Here is a 15072-nt window from a genome sequence, read left to right as displayed (position 1 = left end):
CAGGAAGAATCAAGAAGTAGTAATTGATTTCCCCTATATTTCTAGGCAATTACAATTCACAACAAAATGATTTATGTAAGTAAACTAAAAAGAAAAAGGAAGCAATCCTTCTAGAAACAATTTCTCATATAAGACATTCCAGGCATGGTTTCATCCATGGATCTGGAGGGAGCGTGGGAGGAAATCACTGTAGATTTTTGCTCCAGGGTGGGGATAAACTAAGTAACACTACACCAGACATTATTCATGAAATATTATCTCTGGTAAGTAAACAAAGAAACCACAGATGCTGTTGCTTTCACACAGGGAAAGAGGGAAAAAGTCTATCAAGGTGTATTCTGTAACCAGTGCAGGTATTTCTGCTGCATCTATTTACACTAAGCAACAGATCAGACTGTCCTTCAACTGCAGGAATGAGACAGCTGAACACACAATACCTTATTTATTTCCAGGGTTAACAGAGACTCAGCATCAGTTTTGGCCAACTGTAGCTTGTTTTCTGGCACATAAAGCTCTTTCACCTCATAAGAGGCATCCACTGGTACAATGTCCTGTATAGAAAGAATAAACAGAACTTAATGTTTGCTCAGAATGCCTCTTGGGCACTGAACACACATCAAGAAGTAAAATTCTAATGTTGCACTAGACAGCAGCAAGAATTTATTAATTATGCAATTTTTACTCATCTAAAAGCCAGCACTGTTCCAAGATTATGATATATTGCTAGTTACTCAAGCCAGCAGACTGGCTAAAGTGAAACATTCTGACAAGAGGTTTTTTTCTAAACCTTAAGTAACCCATATAACATTTATCTAGTAAATATTTAACTATTGAATTGAATGAAGTTTTTATGACTTCTTAATGCCTACATTATCTACAGTAGAAAGGCAGACTCAATGCTTTTACACATGCTGAAGAAGTAAGAAAAGATTTAGGGACTAAGCATTTATGATTTTAAGTTATTCACTATACAAGGCATATTGGAAATGGCAACATGAAGGCAAAATACATAAATCTCCTTCTCTACTGAAAATTAATACAGAAGTACACATTAAAAGTATTTCCTACAGCTAATGCCATTACACCACTATTTTCATTTATATACTAACTCTTAGAATATTTAAATGTGACATCATGTGTGCATATATATGCAATGAACCAAAATCTAGCTCTATAATCAACATATTTTTATTTGAAAAAAAATTCAGTGCTTTTACATGTGTATTAAACAAGATATTATCACTTCCACAATGCTTAAGACTTTAAACTTGTTGGAAGAGATCAACACAAAGATAAAACCATAATTAAAAGAAGAGAGAAGGTCATCATAATAAAACTGTTAAGAGTCTCCTCCAGCAAAGGATGGTGTAATATGTCAAAACCCAGTCAAATGTTCCAGTGATGTTCAGTAGCAAAAAATCAGTGAAAAGAGGCTGACTATTCTTTTTAGAACACATTTTTCAGTGTTTGAGAAATCGTTGTAAAATAATGCTTTACTTTTGGAGAAAAAAAGCTCACTCTTAGAGCAACAAACAATAATTAAATTATCTTGACTTTTCCAGTATATGCAGAGTAGAATAAATAGGTATGCTTGAAGAAAACACAAAGTTAACTCAGGAATTTTAAGGCACTTATCAGACCTTAGGCACTACCTCCATGGAAAGTAAAACAAAGGCAGTAGAATAGGCTGACAAGTGAGAGATAAAACGACTAAAGGAGTAACAAGATGTGATCAGTCTCACTGCCTGTTGCATAATTCATATGCTCAAAGACACATCAAAAGAAGACAAATTAAACTAGCACTTAGAAATTGTGTTTTATAAGGAAAAGCTTGGTCCATTACACATCAGACATCATTTTGGAAGCAGATTTTAATACATTGTAAGTTAGGCAAAATCAGCCTTTTGTTTTCTCTGCCTGAGCAGCAGCTTGACAGCCCAGGAGAGCTGCAGCAGACTCCTGTCACAACAACAACCCCAGAATCAAATGAAGGTGTTGCCTCCTGTAAGCAACACTGTAATGATGCAGTGCACATTAACCTGTTTCATAGATTTCCCTCTGGACCCTGGCTCATTACCAGGCTAGGATGTCCTAATTTTACAAACCATCAATAGCTTAAAATAAACTTGCCTATTAAAAAGATCTCTTCAAATATTATCCTGGTTTTAGTGTCCCACTAACAGGCAAAACAAAGGTTTCACAATGCAGTTTCTGTCAACAATCTGCTTCATTATACAAATGTAAACAGCTCGAAGACAGTTCTAGCAACTGACATTTGGAGAACTTGTAGGATTAGTAAACCTAGACTCCCTTGCACACATGAAAGTGGTACTTAAAACATCAACTTAGACTACAAAAACATCAACAAAACAAGAAAACCAACAACAAAAGAAATCCATGCATCTTTAAACTGCATGAATTTTAGGAATTAGGAAAACGTTAGGCTAGCAAGCCATCTAGTGACCATTCTGAGGCATCAGTTTTACTGAAAGCTTAATTCTACCAAAGGACAAGTTAAAGAATATTCCACAATATCTCTTATTTCACAAGGCATTCATATAAAAAAATTGGCAAAATAATTTAAAAAAATAAACTAGATGCATTATGGAAATGTGTCTCATCACACTGGGGTGGTGGGTTCTTTGCTGATGCTGATTGCCTCTGGAGATCATCTAGTCCAGCCTCCTGCTCAAAACTGGTCCCACTACAGCAGGCTGCTCAGGACCTTGGCCAATCAAGCATTTAACATCTCTAAGACAAGAGATGTTAAGACAGAGCATCCCCAAACACTCAAAGCAACCTGTTCTAATAATTGACCATGTTTATAGCAAAAGGTTTTCTCCCCTATGACTAATTTTAATCTCCCATATTTTATCTCATGTCACAGAAGCACATCAATGTCTGTTTTCTTCTGGGTGAAGGAGAAGGGCACAAACTTGGACAAGGTATCCACACAAGGTCTTACAAGTGCCATATAATAGCCAAATTGCTTCTCTCAAGCCCCTGGCTATGCTCTTGTTATTTACAGTAGAGCATGCAGGTAGCTTTCTCTGCAGCACAGGCACATGTTTCCATAATGCTGAAAAATGTTTTTATAATGCTGAACAATTTATTTCATAGAAGCACAGAATGGTTGGGGTTGGCAGAGACCTTAAGAATCATCTAGTTCCAACCTCCCTGCCTTGGGCAGGGACACCTTCCACTAAACCAAGCTGCTCAAAGCCCCATCAAACCTGGCCTTCAACACCTCCAGGAATGGGGCATCCACAGGTTCTCTGGACAACCTGTTCCAGTGTCTCACCAGGCTCAAAGTAATTAATTTCTTCCTGATATCTTAACTAACTCCTGTCAGTTTAAAGCCTTGCCCTCTCCCTAAATGCCCTTAAAATGTCCTTCTCCAGCCTTCTTATTCAAACTACAGGAAATCTACAGATAGCACTGCATTAATATGGTGCCAGTTAAGCCTTGCTTCAATTTCACTGTCTTCCACTGAACTAAGCAACCACTAAGATATCTTGCCATTCATTAGACTGTTATCTTCAAAGAAAAGGAAAAAAGTGCTAGATGTGCCTTAAACAAAGCTGACTGGGCTAGGAGCCAGCAGTCTGCACTGTGTACCAATGCAAGCCTTCAGGGATCATTATCTTGGCACATGTGACATAGGTTTCTATAACTATGAATTGTTCTGAGCAGGAGGCACAGGACCCCCCAGTCAGGAACTGCCATCTCTCATAGGTAGGACTCCTACACAGCTCTCCCTCCTATTTTCTTCCCAAAAAATAATCAGATGGAGATTTGGGCAAAACTTATCCTATGGTTTTCTGCCCTGTCACATCTCCTGATGCAATCCTGAGCAAGCAGTCATCCTTGAGGAATTTTCTTGACAATTTCAGTACAATCTCTCCAGAGCTGTACTTACACAGAGGGTTAAAATTAACTTGTACTGGCTGCATGATGAGGTCTTTTGCTTGTGTCAGCTTCAACACTTCATAGAGCTTTATTAACTCAAACTACTGTCTATACCCAAAATTTCCAGAACATCCAACTCACATAAAAAAACATGAGTTATTATCTGCAAGAGTACCTCAATTAAAAAGAAATAGTTGTCTGGAATGTCATCCACTACCCACTGACAATAGATAAGAATGTAAGGAAACACATTTCTTCTACATGAGGATTAGCAAATTCTGGGGGCATGGTTTCAAGAGGATAAAGCCATCTATTCACTGCCTTCACTTTTAGTGTAGGGTTTGGGGTTTTTTGTCTGTTTGTTTTGTTTTCCATGTGGCATTTGTTGGGGGAGAGTTTTTTTAGGTTGGGTAATGAGCCAAATCTACTTATCGGGCAACAGGAGAAGGCCTGGAGACTTCAAAAGGGATCATGTTGATTGCAGGCATGAACAAGGAAAGACATCTACCTTTTCAGAAGCTATGGACCATAAATGCAACTCAGCCATGTCAAGAAGATCAGCTTTCTGAGCTGGTCATTACACAACTGCAGGACTACTTCTACTAGTACAAGAAAAACAGTGGAAACAAGGGAAAGCAGACACAAGCACAGCAGCCCCTATTTAAGTGATATCTAATCACTGTGTAAGTGCACTCCTGTATCTTCACATGTGCAGTATATATTAATTTGTACACTATAGAGACAATGTAAAATTCAGACTCTTTAAAATTGGTTGCTAGCATTTTTAAGTCAGCATTCACTGTTGGTTCTGTAACAATTGAGACAGCCTCCTCTCCCTTCCAGTTATTGATATCAATTAATTTTTCACTTGCCAAAATCTTATTTCACTTGGAGATCAATGCTGTGCATTGTTTATATTTAAAAAGGAAACACACAATAGGATAAGTTTAAAAGTTTGAATTGAAAGATGCATAAGCCTTTGTCTCAAAAACTGTCTTTGTTTTTCCCAGCACCTACATTCAGATTGCACATAAAAATACTTGGGAAAAACGTTTCTAAGATATGTCTCATTTCTGCTCACCCTCTCTTGAAGAAGTTCCACAACTTGTTGTATACAATCATTCACATCACAGGAATCAGTTTTCAGCACAAGCTCTGGGGCTTCTGGTTTTTCATACTCAGAGTCAATCCCAGTAAAACCTACAGAACATAAAACAAAAATATTAGGTGACTTCTTCCAAAAGATGACTTGACTTTAATGCTGTTCACAGACAGTTTTCTATATATAAATGAACACAACAGGCAGGAACATGGAGTTTTAGCTTCCTTAATACAGGAATTCCTAGGGAAATCAGCAGGTTTTTTCTTTATCTTCTTTGCTAATCATAGTATCTGACAGCATCAAACGTCAGCATTCTGCACTACACACATAGCACTTACTTGTTGGTGAAGCTATTTGATTTTTACTGTGAATAAAAAAAAGAGCATTGACAGAAGAACTGTGCACATCAACCCAGAGCTTGTCATGCTATCAGCTGATTGTTACTCTTAAAAAAATAAATAAAGGATGAAAAAATATTACGAACACCCAGTATATATGTAAATTCACACACATACCACCAAGCAGTACCCTGAAGTAAAGAATTCCAACACCTTTTACATTTTAGCTAATATACTCATCTCAAGATAGCTGCTAATGTAAGATTGATGACTGTGTTTATTATAATAGCTGTCACAGACTGTGCAAGCTACCAGTGACACTTGCTCTGGCCTACTTAGCTAGCAACCTGCTTTGAAATTGTGGAGATTCTACCACCATGCATAAACAAGGAAAAAATCAAGCCCAAAGGCAAAGGGTATCAGCACTACAAGTCAGACCTGCATCAGGAATATCAGCTGGGCTTCAGCAACTCAACACCTGCATCCTCCACAAATGCAAATGCAAACATTAGAACTCCAGTTTTTCCCTTTGGATTTAAATACCCTCAAAATTAATAGTTTAGTTCCTCCTCTATGAAAAATACCAATTACTGCAGTACCTTATGTGATAAAGAAAGGCTGGTACCTTTTCCAAAACCTGTATACTTTAGAAGGATCTGATTACTGGAGGAGTGGGAACATGAGACAAAGAAAATGTTTCATAACCATTTCCAGAGGAAAACAACAGTTGCTCACTAATCTTATGAATTGGCAAGTTTGTTTAAATTTTCATCCTTCATATAACAGATAAGTCATAAGATAAAGCCACTGCTACAGCCACTTGTATCTTACTCAGGCACTGTTTACTTCACTACCACTTCTTCAGGAACACAGTTCCATTATGTGGCTTGTAAAATTAACAAAATACTAAGGATGTTCACAAAATAGGCACAAATAAGGATTCTGTACAGAACTGTATCTTTGTATCATGTCAGCTCAAGCCGTCTTGCTTTGATTTTGAACAAATCTTTGTTCAGCTTTATTTATTCCTGGTGCTTGCACAAAATATTTTGTAGTACTAGAAGTATCAAGCAACCACTCACACAGAATGTCTTCAACTTCTTGAATTTTGTATCACTTCTAATTAAAGTGAATTCATACAGCATCTGCAAACTCCACCCCCAGAAGTGATTACTTTAGAAAAACCTGCTTTGCTACTAAATACAGAGCTATCTATCATCAGTTTGTGATACTATAACATAACAGAGCAAAGCAGCACTTGAAAAAATAAACAATAAAACTTGCAATGAATGATTGCATAGTTAAGCTTTTTTTATTGCAAGTTATACTTAAATCTTGACCTGAGGCTGGGAATAGGAAATAATGTTCATGGGCACTAGAACAGAACACAGATTTAAAAGTTAGTATCTTCAGAGATGTTCTTAATGGTATTTACAGGTGGCAGTGGCCATGTTTTACTTTTTAGAAGAAACTAGCAGGTTTTATGAATGCAGTTCTTTAACGACCTTAGAAAGAATTAGGCTCTTTTTAACTGGTAAATGGACACACAAAGAAGACAGACTAATCCTCAGTCATTATGTGGTTTCTATTGCAACCTTTAATATGCTCAAGGCTTTTTCTATCTGTGGTGAGCCACTTCCTCCCTTTTACTGTCCTACACACTTAACTAATCAGTTCCATGAGTTAGAAGTCAATTTCTATTTTCTTCTCAGTCCTGTCCTGAATCCATGCTCTTTTTAAGGGTGATACACTCAGACTTGAGCACATCCACTTACATGGAGTCAAATTATACCAATGTTTCACTAATTACACCAATAATTACACTTATGTAGAAAGGATTACAAAGTGATTACATCTAGGTTCACCTTTAATTTCTCCAGCCCTGGCTTTCTTATAGAGTCCTTTAACATCTCTCTGCTCACAGACATGCAATGGAGCATCCACAAATACTTCAAAAAAAGGCAAACTTGCCCCTTCATGAATTCGTCTGGCGTTATTACGATCCTGCAAGAAAACAAAAGAAAAATCCTAAAAGGTTGCCCCCATATATTTTTACTGGTTTTTGCCTTTGAAATTCATTTTAAAGAAGATGATGGCCCAATGTAAACAAGCTTTCAAAGTTTGAAAAGAGAAATGTGATTTGATTATCTGATTCCCTGCAAGGTACATCACTTTGGCTACAGTACATCACATGGTAAAAGCTGACAGGAAGATGTAAGATATTTTACATTAAACTTGATTTATAAGGAAAACCCACAACCAAACCCAGCCAACAGAATGCAGGGTTTTCTATATCCATACATATATGTCTGAGGAATAACATCTGCCTAGTTGAGTACAGCAGGGAGGAGGTGCTATCTGCTGCTCTTGATATAACCACCCTTCTCTCCCAAGCACCAGTTATCCCTACTGTTCTTAATAAGTAAGTTATCCTTACTGTTCTGACAAGACTTGTGTAGTCAAAATATTGTATTATTTGCATTAATTTATCATATTATTTTTATGACTTGCCAAGCATTGGAACAATATTGGTGACTTTCACTGAGAGAACAAAAAAAATCTTCTGAAATCCACTAAAATCTTCTCTTACTAAATATTGTTTATTAGTTATTTTTCTCATAGCTACAGACTTCTGTTATACTGTAGGGTTTGAGTTCCCCAAATTATTATCAGAAGAAGTGTTTGCACCACTCTAACCAAAGAAGTAACACATTCTCATGCTGTGAAACACCTAAGCTAAAGTCCCTGGGTCATTCTTCAAGATACTTGGGTGTTCACACATCCTTTTTGTCTCTCCTCTCCAAGTTCTTATGCACAGATGAAAACAGTCTTCACACAACGATGTGAACATGGATTTAAATAATTTTCAGTATTATATAACGTCATTTTGTATACACAATATAAAGTAAAGTAAAAAGAACCTATAGGGAATTAAAACACTTTTCCCTTAAGTCACTTGGTAAAAATTAAGTTCTCACCATTCATTCACTAAAAGAAAAATTGCTTTTAAAAGCAATTTACTTAAGCCTTCAGGTTACATGTACACCTAGTCTTCATATTTATAAGGTACTGCAATCTACATGGATCAAACAAGATATTGCAATTTTAAGAGTCTTTCTTGGAACATCATTTGAGCTTGTTTGTATAATTCTGTAACAATTCTGTCTAATGGACTGAAGGATAGTTCCAGTTATATACTAATGTCAGCATTTTATGTTTTAAACTAATATTTCTGTTTTGGGTAATCACCTCCATGAAGCACAAATACCACTAAAAAAAAAAAAAAAAAGTATTTGATTCTGGCTATGCTCAGAAATGGATCTCTGTAACTAGGATTCTGAATGATATTTTGCATTTTCCCTACACTTCATCTAGATGTTTTTCACACTTACCTGAGCATAAGGAGAGATGAAACTAGTAATGCACACCAAACCAGCATCTGCAAACAATTTAGCAACTTCAGCAATACGACGCACATTTTCCTCTCTATCTTCTGGTGTGAAACCCAGGTTCTTATTAAGGCCTTGGCGGATATTGTCACCATCCAAGGTGTAGCACGGAATACCATGGCACACTAAATACTCCTCCAGTGCCATGCTCACTGTAGTCTTCCCAGCACCAGATAGACCTAAAATGGTCAATAATAATATAAATATATAAGCATAGGAACAAGTTAAGGCAAGTTGTAGCACATGTATATTGTGAAAATCCCAAAGTGACAGGCATCAGCAGCAATGCCTTCTGGATAAGCTTACTTGGAATATAAGCCAAGTGGCTTTTACACAGACAATAGGTAAAGAGAGAGTAAGGTAAAGGGGTTTCTCCCTTTTTCTCCCTCTCGTGTATCTGGGAGGAGGCTGAGGTAAGTTCACTGATGATTTCCTAAGTTGAATCAGCTCAGTGTTGAGTTGGGCAAGAGGCACAGACTGTGCAAGGCAAGAGAAGGAACACAAGGCAGGAAACACAGAACGGTCTTCTTTTGGCAGCAATTACGTACACCCCCATCAGAGAAAACAGGCACAACAGTCCAAAAGAAGATTTCAGCAACTTCTTCATTTACTTCTCACTGAGGTCTTTGGCTTGCCATTTTTGTCCCCACATCTAGCTTGCTATTCACTCACATGCTCTGTCTTTTCACACATCATTTGGTCTCCAACATGTAATGAATTGCAAAAGTTAAGGTTATACATTAACGTATTTAAAAACACTCCTCAAGCTGACAAGTCTTTAAAATAACTTACACTCTAAAAATTGTATATTATTTTACACATGAAAGCAATGGTTTTCCACGTTTTTGCTAAATTCCTCAGTTTTCTTTACTAGGACCCTCTGACTCAACATTCATTTAAAAAGAGCTCTCAAATAAAGGTTACCTTGAAAAATGAAAAGTGATCCCTGAAAGATCTTTCTATACACTCCAACTCTATGAGTGCTGACAAAGTGAGAGAGTCTTGGAGTGTCCCAATATTTCAGCTTTTATTCTAGTACCTATTAGAATTTTGAGACTCATGTTTGCATGGTTCTAGAATGACTAATATTGCTTACTTCAATGCCTACAGTCCTTTTCACCCTTTCACATTACTGCTCAAATATCTTCAATAACCTAGCTTCCCACACATATTCTTGATATCTTACCACCACCCTCCTTCCTGAAAAAAAAGGAAATTGAACATTAAGATTACATTTGTTTAAAAAGAACATTGACTGGAAAATGTTGCCATATAGATAACTGAGAACATACTTTTATCATGACCTTTTTCAAAATTAGATTAATGAATTACCAGAAGAAACAGAAAGGCAGCCCACCAGATCATTCAAGCATTGAGAGAAGCTGGAGCTGTGTGATGGAAACAGGGAGAGAAAGGGCTCCATTCTTTTCCCAAAGAAATACATGACAGCAAGAAAATCCGCTTGGAATGCCTCTCAGCAGTTTGTTATCAATGACTGCTTTACATTTCACACACATTTACTAACAGTAGTGGAAATCAGTTTTACTTAATGTAAATGCAGTAAGTTTCCCTAATACTCTGTGAGGATCTTTTATGTTGCAATACAACAATGTTCTAAATGTTTACAAGCCAATTAAATTATATATTTTGCTATTTTTTAAAATTACCACACTAACTAAAAATAAAAAAAAAACAAAACAACTTTACAGGAAGTATTTTAAAGCTTCCAAAAACTTTGAAAGACAGAAAAAATTTCCTCACTGTTACGAAATAAAAAACGTCTTCCAGAATGTATTTATCTTCTCTATTTACAAAAAAAAGGCCCCACAGAGCTGACTTCAAAAATAACTGCCAGTATGCATTGCCTAAACATGCAATTGCTGTCCAACGGCACAGGTTTATGTTGAAATGTTATTTTAAACCAAGGAGACAATAAGAATCCAAAGAGAAGAGGCTTTTACAGAAAAGATCCAGAAGTACAGACTCTTACAAAAACAAAGCTGCATTGCATTTCATTTCTAAATAGATAAAATGGACAGTACAAAGAGACAGAATTGGTTAAAACAAAAATAAAGGAAAAAAAAGCAACACACACAAAGAAAACCAGAATTAGGTAGCAGACAGTATCAAAAAAACAACCTTCTCAGAGCACTGAACAAAATATATTCTCAAGTTACTATTTGTCCCAAAGCAATTTCCTGCTAGTCTACCTAAAAATAGTAATAAAATTGCATCAAGGTCTTAGATTACACAAACATTCAACTTTGCATGCAAAACAGAGCTACAGCTAAGTAGCTTTTCAAAGGAATAACTAAAACATAAGGATCCTCAGAAATCCATGGCTGTACCTGTTAACCAGACTGTGCATCCACGAAAACCACTTCTTGTTCCTACCACTTGGCCTCTCTTATTCCTGCTGACGTGATGAGCTTGGTAGGTAACATTGGTTGCCCTTTGCATTCCCTGGAAAAGAAGAAGTCGATTAAGTCTTTGATAAAGGGTGAGTTGGCAAAGCAAACAAATTCATCCACAGGCACAAAGAAAGAGTTGAGGACAGAAAAATGAAGTAAAACCAATACCCATTCCATCAGCTCCAGCACGGACCAAAGGCAGCACATGAAATTAGAACAGTCAGCCAGAGAAAACCATACCCCTTGGGCAATTTCAGTGAAGCTTGGGACTGACAGGTTAATCAACTTCTACTTTCAAATAAAAGTTGCTTAAGAAAAATCAACTATAAGAAAGAGAGATGAACTGCTAGAGCTGATTGAGTTGACTTTTATTCAAGTAATGTTAGGGATCTGCTTGGTAGAGTTCCATGGAATAAAGACCTGAACAGAACAGGGGCCCAAGAAAACTGGTTAATATTCAAGGACCATCTTGTCCAAGATCAGGAGCGATGCATCTCAACAAAGAGGAAGTCAGGCAAAACCAGCCAGGAAACATGCATGGATGAACAAGGAACTCCTGAACAAACTCAAACACAAAAAGCAATCCTACAGAAAGTGGAAGACTAGGGAAAATATGGGCTCTCTCTGGATGGAAAAGGGAGACGTGGTTACCCCAGACATGGAAAAGGCTGAAGTAGTCAATGACATTTTTTGCCTCGATCTTCACTGACAAGTGCTCCAGTCACACCACCCAAGTCATGAAAGGCAAATTGAGGGACTGGGAGAATGAAGAACCATTGCCCAAGGTAGGAGAACACCAGGTTTGAGGCCATCTACAGAGCCTGAAGGTGCACAGGTCCATGGGACCTGATGAGATGCATCCACAGCTCCTGAGTGAACTGGTGGTGGAGGTGTCTAAGTCATGATCCACCATACTTGAGAAGCGCCAGCAGTTTCTATTGAAAAAGGAGGAACATAAGCCTGTTTTTGAATAGGAAAGTAAGGAAGACCTGGGCAACTGCAAACCCACCAGTCTCTCTTTTCTGCCCATCAAGATCATAGAGCAGAAGATCCTGGAAACTATGCTAAGACACACAGAAAAGGAGGTGATTTGTGACTGCCAACTTGGCTTCACCAAGGGCAGATCATGACTGTCAAATTTGGTGGCACTGGCTCTTTGGGTCATTTTTAACTCCTCAGAGGCCTTTTCATTGCAAGCTATGTACATCTCTTCCAAATTTCAGTTAAGCAAGTGCCTTTATTTGTGGTATCATCAGTCTCCAGACAAGAGATAGTTATCATTAATTCTAAATGTTTAAAGAAAGTATTATTTCAAAGAACTTTTAAAAAAATTTATTTTAAAGATAGGGGTTTTAAAATATAATTTTAATTAAAATAAAGCTGGTTACCGAGTTTCTTAAAACTATTCATCATAATAACCTGCTCTACAAATAAATTCAGTAAGTAAGATGAGCCTGCTGTCAAACACATTTCACAATCTGAAGTGAGAGAGCCCACAGAAGATCAGCCTTGGCATCATCCTAGACTTTAATAGTATCTGGCTATGTGAACTTTGTTTGTGAAAGATCAAGACCTTAGATTGTCAGACCATGCATGAACAATCAAACAAAAAAGAAGACTTTAAAAAAAGAGAGAGAAGGGGGGCAGGGGATGAGAGGGATTAGTGGTATCTTTAATGCTGCTTTGGCTTCCCTTGCTTGCAAATATATTGCCACTATCTTCTCTTTCATCATTGTATCAGTACCAGTCAAAAAAGAAAACATGCAGTATATTTAATATAAAAGACAGTAGGGACTATATTCCTCTATGGAGTACTAGCAGAGAGCTGTTCATAGTTTCAGAGAGGGACACCACAAAGCAGAATTAACAAAAATATGGTATCTACTTGTGGCTTCAAGGACTGCTGCTACATCACTCTCCTATTCAAAGTTTATCTATAACTTATTTGGAAATCATGAAGTTGTGTGATTTTATGCCCCACTTCTAGACACGGCTAGGCTCATAGTTAGTACAAACAGAAGCTCAAGGTAAGAACCTATGTCCAGTTTTAAACACAATAACTCTGTAATTCAGTGGTGATAGTCCAGCAACTAAAGTTAGATGAACACTGAATATCAACCCAGAAGAAACCACAATCTGCAAACACGTTATAACCATACAAAATGATGTTACCCATGCTGATCATGTTACTTCAAATAATTTATCTCCTAAAACAAAGCTGGTTTTTGCACAAAGTGCACGCAGTACAGCTGACTAAAACCAAAAGTCAAAAAGTCAAAAAATCAAAATCTTTTTTCTTATAGCAGGAACAATTATGCAGCACATAAAATTAGAGATCTCAGTGAGCAAATTGTGGAATTAAAACCAACACAAATAATTGAAGTGCTTCAATTAAAAGCTATATAGTGCATAATGAATGTACACAGCCATTCAAACTAACACAGTAATAGCTACATCCTCTCTCATTAATTGCAGTTGTACTGCACTGTACCAGGCACTGGATAAACAGCAGTCTCAAAGCACAAATCCCATGCCACTGTCTCAGTAAGCTCTCTTACATTAAGACATAAACCCACACATGCTTTGCTTTTGAACCCTGGCAACAAGTCTCTTATCAGACTCGTACATTAGAGGTCAAATGTCTCATTCAAGGAGACTTCTTCAAGTCCATATTCCATAAGTTATATCAGCTTCCTCTCTTTTCTAAGAAACTAGGAAAGCAGCAATGAAACTAATCAGGGCATTACACTAGGTTTAAAAAACTCATGAAACCCTGAGGAAGCAGGCTGGAGGGATTCTTAAAATATGAAAAAGACACAACATTTATGAAAAAAAAGTATTAATACCTACTTAGCAGAGATGAGAAATCACAGCAAGGAGAAGGCCTTGCTAGAGGATGAGGCACACATGTGCAGTGGAGCAGCCAGCGGGCTGAGCAGAGGGACAATAATCCACCTGCACTTCAGAAGCAGGCACCTAAGACTAAAGGTTAAAGTGCCCAAAGAGTCTGCATGCACTCAAAACAAACACACCTGCCAGTCACCAGCTGACCCACCTTTTGTATCTGTGTACAGGGACACAAACAAGGCAGCTCAGTTCTAATCCTGGGCAAAGCAGTACCCAAATCCCCCTTATCTTCCGAAAGAAAACCAATTTTAAAGAGGTGCTCTAAAAAGTTAATAATTTAGCAAGTCATTCTCCGTTGCTGAAAAAAGAAAAAAAAAAGTAGTTCCCGAATTATGTTCACTTTCCTATTAAATAATTTGCTTCCCTATGATTTGCCCACACCACTGAGCATAAATAGCTGAACAAGCTGAACATTGTATCTTCAACAACCCAGGTTTTTAATTACTATCCCTGACATACACACTCACTTCAAATATTGATGTGGCACAAAAAAATAGTCACTGGCACATATTGTTTGTGCTCTTGAATTATTTAGCCAGTCTTCAAATTCTTGTATATAAAATTTGATGATTATCAACTGATGAAATTAAATGACCAACCAAAATGATACCAGACATAAAGAACAGTCATTTCCTTTCACACTATATTAAAGCATCACTTTGGAGATCTATATTAAGAATGTTAAAAAAATGAAACTAAGGAAACATGGGATAGAAAAACGCAGTGTGATGAGCAAGTTCTCTTTTAAAAAGCTATTTTAAAATTCTAAGCCCAATTACATTCACTATAGTAGTCACTGCTGTAAGGACACACTACATTTTTGTAAAGGGGCTAATGAAAAAAAGGGCATTAATCACCAAGGTTTACCTACATTTTTAACTGCCATTGGATATTTCCACTCTGACATTCCCATAAAAATATGTCTTCCACCCTGAAACACACTTCTTCTGTATTCT

General features: G+C 37.1%; 1 protein-coding gene across 1 annotated transcript in view; it reads right to left on the bottom strand.

The window, feature by feature from the left end:
- The window catches only part of PAPSS1 (3'-phosphoadenosine 5'-phosphosulfate synthase 1), a 39901-nt gene that overhangs the window by 20955 nt on the left and 3874 nt on the right, over positions 1–15072 (bottom strand). Inside the window, exons 2-6 of the mRNA XM_054632762.2 lie at positions 11147–11261; positions 8742–8977; positions 7215–7353; positions 4991–5109; positions 438–551 (exon numbers count right to left, since the gene is read on the bottom strand). Of these exons, the coding sequence (XP_054488737.1) occupies positions 438–551; positions 4991–5109; positions 7215–7353; positions 8742–8977; positions 11147–11261 (723 nt within the window). The remainder of the gene's footprint in view (positions 1–437; positions 552–4990; positions 5110–7214; positions 7354–8741; positions 8978–11146; positions 11262–15072) is intronic.

This window comes from Agelaius phoeniceus, chromosome 4, assembly GCF_051311805.1.
Source record: "Agelaius phoeniceus isolate bAgePho1 chromosome 4, bAgePho1.hap1, whole genome shotgun sequence".
Lineage (NCBI taxonomy): Eukaryota > Metazoa > Chordata > Aves > Passeriformes > Icteridae > Agelaius > Agelaius phoeniceus.
This window is presented reverse-complemented; position numbering and strand designations above follow the sequence as displayed.